At 43.0% G+C, this 4,777-nt stretch overlaps 1 protein-coding gene across 1 annotated transcript; it reads right to left on the bottom strand.

The window, feature by feature from the left end:
- Positions 1-1,427: 1,427 nt before the first annotated feature.
- LOC149324922 (uncharacterized) lies at positions 1,428-2,222 on the bottom strand. Its single transcript, XM_089565205.1, has one exon. It carries the CDS (start codon positions 2,220-2,222, stop codon positions 1,428-1,430), a length of 795 nt encoding a protein of 264 aa, XP_089421331.1.
- Positions 2,223-4,777: the final 2,555 nt, after the last annotated feature.

Raw genomic sequence — 4,777 nt, 5'->3', positions numbered from 1 at the left:
CTAAGACGCCACTGTTGTTTTTAATTATGGAAACCGGAATACCATCGAGACCCGTGGCCTTAGTGGCATCCATTGAATTAAGTGCACTCATTACTTCGTCACTGCTTATTTCTATAAAACCGAAGGTCTTTTCAAGATACTCAGGCAGAGAAGGATCGTCTGTGAGACCCATACTTAACCGTAAATCAGCACCCACTGAGCAGAAATGATCGTTAAACTGATCTGATAGCAGGTGTTTATCTGCGGAAAGGGCCAGGTCAGGAAGTATTCGGTTTGATGAAGTAGGCTGAATTATCGAGTTCACTGTAGCCCAGAGTTTCTTAGAATTGCCGGCGCATGCGTTTATTTGGTTACTAAAATATAGCTTCTTCTGTACACTCATGGTAGCAACAGCTTTATTCCTATGAATCTTATACTGAGCACTATAATATGCGTTCCCTCTGTTTTGTTTCATTTTGGTGTGCCAGTGATCGCGCGTTTTTATCATGTTTAGCACAGCTGCTGTCATCCAAGGGCACACTGGATGTGTATAGTACGTTTTTTTCTGCGTAAAACTAGAATCATTTATCACAGCTTTAATTCTATCGACAAGGCTGCAGCAGTGTTCATTGGCATTCATATCGGCGAGGTCTGCAAAGCTCATTTCAGAGAGCCTGAGTGCGCATTTTTGATAGTCAATTTTCTTCCTATGTTCGCACGTGCTGTCAGAAGTTCTACGGCTATCTCTATCGTCTACGCGGTATAAGAAGGCAATCGCGAAGTGATCTGCCACTGCCGTATCATATGCCCCAGCCAAATAATTAGGTGGCACGAAATTGCATAGAACATGGTCGAGGCATGTCGAGCTGGAACCTGCGATTCGGGTCGGAGTAGAGATAAGACTCGTAAATCCATATGAAAATAACAGGTCAGTGTATTCACTGTGGTTGGCACCTAAAGTATCAATATTAGTATCGCCGACGATGATTGCTTTTTTGTTCATATCGGTTACGTGTATACAAACAGATTCAAGATCATTCACAAACCTACTGCGATCTGCGTGGGGGGCTCTATAAACAACACCAACCATGACACCTTCAAGTTCAACAAATAGAAATTCCGAACTGCTACTGACGGATGCGTTAAGAAACGGACATTCGCAGTGTGCAAGGGTCTTTTTAATGTACAAACCCACCCCTCCTCCTCGATTGTTCGAAATGCGGGGACGGGATAGAAATACATAATTGGGAATGTTATAGCTTTCACCGGGCATCAGCCAGGTTTCCGTAATGGCTATAACATCGTAAAGAAAGCTGTGCTCTGCTAGAAACGTACAAAGGCCGTCAAAATTTCTAGCTATGCTCCTTACATTGCAATGCAGTATGGTGCGTGATTCATTTGACGTGAAAAATTTATGAGTGGTTCGTACAGTCAGCATTTTGAGTGAACTAGACTATAAGGCCGAGGTCGGCCTCTGTAGCAATTCGGATCACGTCCGAGTTGTCTGCTTTTCGAGCCAAGATCCGGCCACGAGATACCCATGCATACTTCCAGTTGTGAAGTTTCTTCGCCGCTATAGCCCTAGCAAGCAACACTTTATACTCTGGGCAAAGATGTTCGTTTACGAACACGGATGTTGATCCAGAAATGCCAAGGTCCGATGTGATTAAGCGAGTTTTTTTTGCCGACTCGAGCAGTTTATCACGGGCATCACTTGACCTGAACTTAACGATGATATTCGATTTGTTCCTGTCTTTTGTTGGCACTCGATGCACGAGGTCAATATCGTTCACCGTTATTTCTGCTCCAACTTTCGTGGCAAGAGCGGAGACAATGCCTGTCAGTGACTCGCTGTCAGTAGTAGGGATGCCTTTTAACTCAAGGTTATTTCTGCGACTGTACTGCTGAAGTTCAGTTAGCTCTGCTCTAGTACGCTGCAGCTGTTTCGAAAGTTCACTGTTTTCATGCTTTAGATAATTCTGCTCTTCCTTAAGCTCGCTTATCTCCCGACGAGACTCGGCCAGTTCTTTCTTAAATTCTTCAAAACTTTCATTCATAAATTCGACTGATCCCCGCAGGGTGCCAAGCTCATGGTTCAGGTTCTTTCCCAAGGCTTCCAACTTGCTATTAAGCTTCACAAGAAAACTTCCAACTTCTTTCACAGTAGTTGGAGCCTTGTCGAATAGCTTTTCACTCTTTTCTTTCGTGTTAGACGGGGTACCGGACCCTTCATCATCACTCATTGCTTTAGGACGACCCAGGCACAAACTACAAAATGTGTGTACAAGTAAAGAGTATTACAGACCTGTAATACGAAAAGTAGGATGAGCGTCGGGCCGATGCGTTCGTGCCTGAATCGTCCTCAGCAATGGTTCGTCCAGGGCCAGGAGTTCAGCTTTTATACGCCCCGCTGCATCAGTGCGCCACAGTCGGAGAGCTGGAGTATGCGCACATGCGCCGACGCAGTAACCACTGGGCCCGGTGTGACGAAGTTAGTAGAAGCCAGCAAGTTGCGTTGGCAATCGTTAGCACGTGTTGGCGAACCGGGAAGCCGCGACGGTGATCCAGACAGCCGGGCCAACTGTAATACGAAAAGTAGGATGAGCGTCGGGCCGATGCGTTCGTGCCTGAATCGTCCTCAGCAATGGTTCGTCCAGGGCCAGGAGTTCAGCTTTTATACGCCCCGCTGCATCAGTGCGCCACAGTCGGAGAGCTGGAGTATGCGCACATGCGCCGACGCAGTAACCACTGGAGGTATGGATTTTTGGAGATTTGGGGTTTTGTTTTTCCAATATTTTGTAGTTTTGTAGTTTTGGAGTTTTAGAATTTTGGATTCTGGAGGTATGGATTTTTGGAGTTTCAGAGTTTTGGAGATTCGGGGTTGTGGAGCTTTGGAGATTTTGGAGGTTCGGAGTTTTGGAGTTTCTGAGTTTTGTGGTTTCCGAGTTTCGGAATTTTGGAGTTTTGGATTTTTGGAGTTTTGGAGTTTTGGAGTTCCGGATTTTCGGAGTTTCGGAGTTTTGGAGTTTCGGAATTTTGGAGTTTCGGAGTTTTGGAGTTTTGCAGTTTCGGAGTTTTGGAGTTTTGGAGTTTCGAATTTTAAGTTTTGGATTTTTGGAGTTTTGGATGTTTGGAGTTTTGGACTTTCGGAGTTTCGGATTATTGGACGTCTGGAGTTTTAGAGCTTTGGAGTTTTAGAGTTCTGGATTTTCGGAGTTTCGGAGTTTCGGAGTTTTGGAGTTTCCGAGTTTCGGAATTTTGGAGTTTTGGATTTTTGCAGTTTTGGAGTTTCGTAATTTTGTAGTTTTGGAGTTTTGGAGTTTTGGAGTTTCAGAGTTTTGGAGTTTTGGTGTTTTGGATTTTCGGAGTTTCGGAGTTTTGGAGCTTTGGAGTTTTGGATTTTTGGAGTTTCGGAGTTTTTGAGTTTTGGAGTTTTGTATTTTTGCACTTTTGGAGTTTTGGAGTTTCGGAGTTATGGATTTTTGGAGTTTTGGAGGTATGGATTTTTGGAGATTCGGAGTGTTCCAGAATTTTGTAGTTTTGTAGTTTTGGAGTTTTAGAAGTTTGGATTTGGAGGTATGGATTTTTGGATTTTCGGAGTTTTGGAGATTCGGGGTTGTGGAGTTTTGGAGATTTTGGAGGTTCGGAGTTTTGGAGTTTCCGAGTTTCGGAATTTTGGAGTTTTGGATTTTTGCAGTTTTGGAGTTTTCGAGTTTTGGATTTTTGGAGTTTTGGATTTTTGGAGTATTGGATTTTTGGAGTTTTGGACTTTCGGAGTTTCGGATTATTGGACATTTGGAGTTTTAGAGCTTTGGAGTTTTGGAGTTCTGTTTTTTGGAGTTTCGGAGTTTTGGAGTTTCAGAGTTTTGGAGATTCGGGGTTGCGGAGTTTCGGAATTTGTGAGTTTCGGAGTTTTGGAGTTTCGGATTTGTGGAGTTTTGGAGTTTTTAAGTTTTCGATTTTTGGAGTTTTGCATTTTTGGAGTTTTGGATTTTTAAAGCATTGGAGTTTTGGTGTGTTGGATTTTTGGAGGTTTTGAGTTTTGAGGGGTTGTGGAGTTTTGGAGGTGCGGAGTTTTGGAGTTTCCGAGTTTTGGAGTTTCCGAGTTTCGGAATTTTGGAGTTTTGGATTTTTGGAGATTTGGAGTTTTGGAGTTTTAGAGCTTTGGAGTTTTGGAGTTTTGGAGTTCCGGATTTTCGGAGTTTCGGAGTTTAGGAGTTTCGGAAGTTTGGAGTTTCGGAGTTCTCGAGTTTTGCAGTTTCGGAGTTTTGGAGTTTCGAATTTTAAGTTTTGGATTTTTGGAGTTTTGGATGTTTGGAGTTTTGGACTTTCGGAGTTTCGGATTATTGGACGTCTGGAGTTTTAGAGCTTTGGAGTTTTGGCGTTCTGGATTTTTGCAGTTTTGGAGTTTCGTAATTTTGTAGTTTTGGAGTTTTGGAGTTTCAGAGTTTTGGAGTTTTGGTGTTTTGGATTTTCGGAGTTTCGGAGTTTTGGAGTTTTGGAGTTTTGGATTTTTGGAGTTTTGGAGTTTTTGAGTTTTGGAGTTTTGGATTTTTGCACTTTTGGAGTTTTGGAGTTTCGGAGTTTTGGAGGTATGGATTTTTGGAGATTCGGATTTTGTTGTTCCAGAATTTTGTAGTTTTGTAGTTTTGGAGTTTGAGAAGTTTGGATTTGGGAGGTATGGAATTTTGGAGTTTTCGGAGTTTTGGAGATTCGGGGTTGTGGAGTTTTGGAGATTTTGGAGGTTCGGAGTTTTGGAGTTTCCGAGTTTTGGAGTTTCCGAGTTTTGGAGTTTCCG

This window comes from Amblyomma mixtum, unplaced genomic scaffold (genome assembly GCF_055824585.1).
Source record: "Amblyomma mixtum isolate Tamu unplaced genomic scaffold, ASM5582458v1 scaffold_12, whole genome shotgun sequence".
Lineage (NCBI taxonomy): Eukaryota > Metazoa > Arthropoda > Arachnida > Ixodida > Ixodidae > Amblyomma > Amblyomma mixtum.
This window is presented reverse-complemented; position numbering and strand designations above follow the sequence as displayed.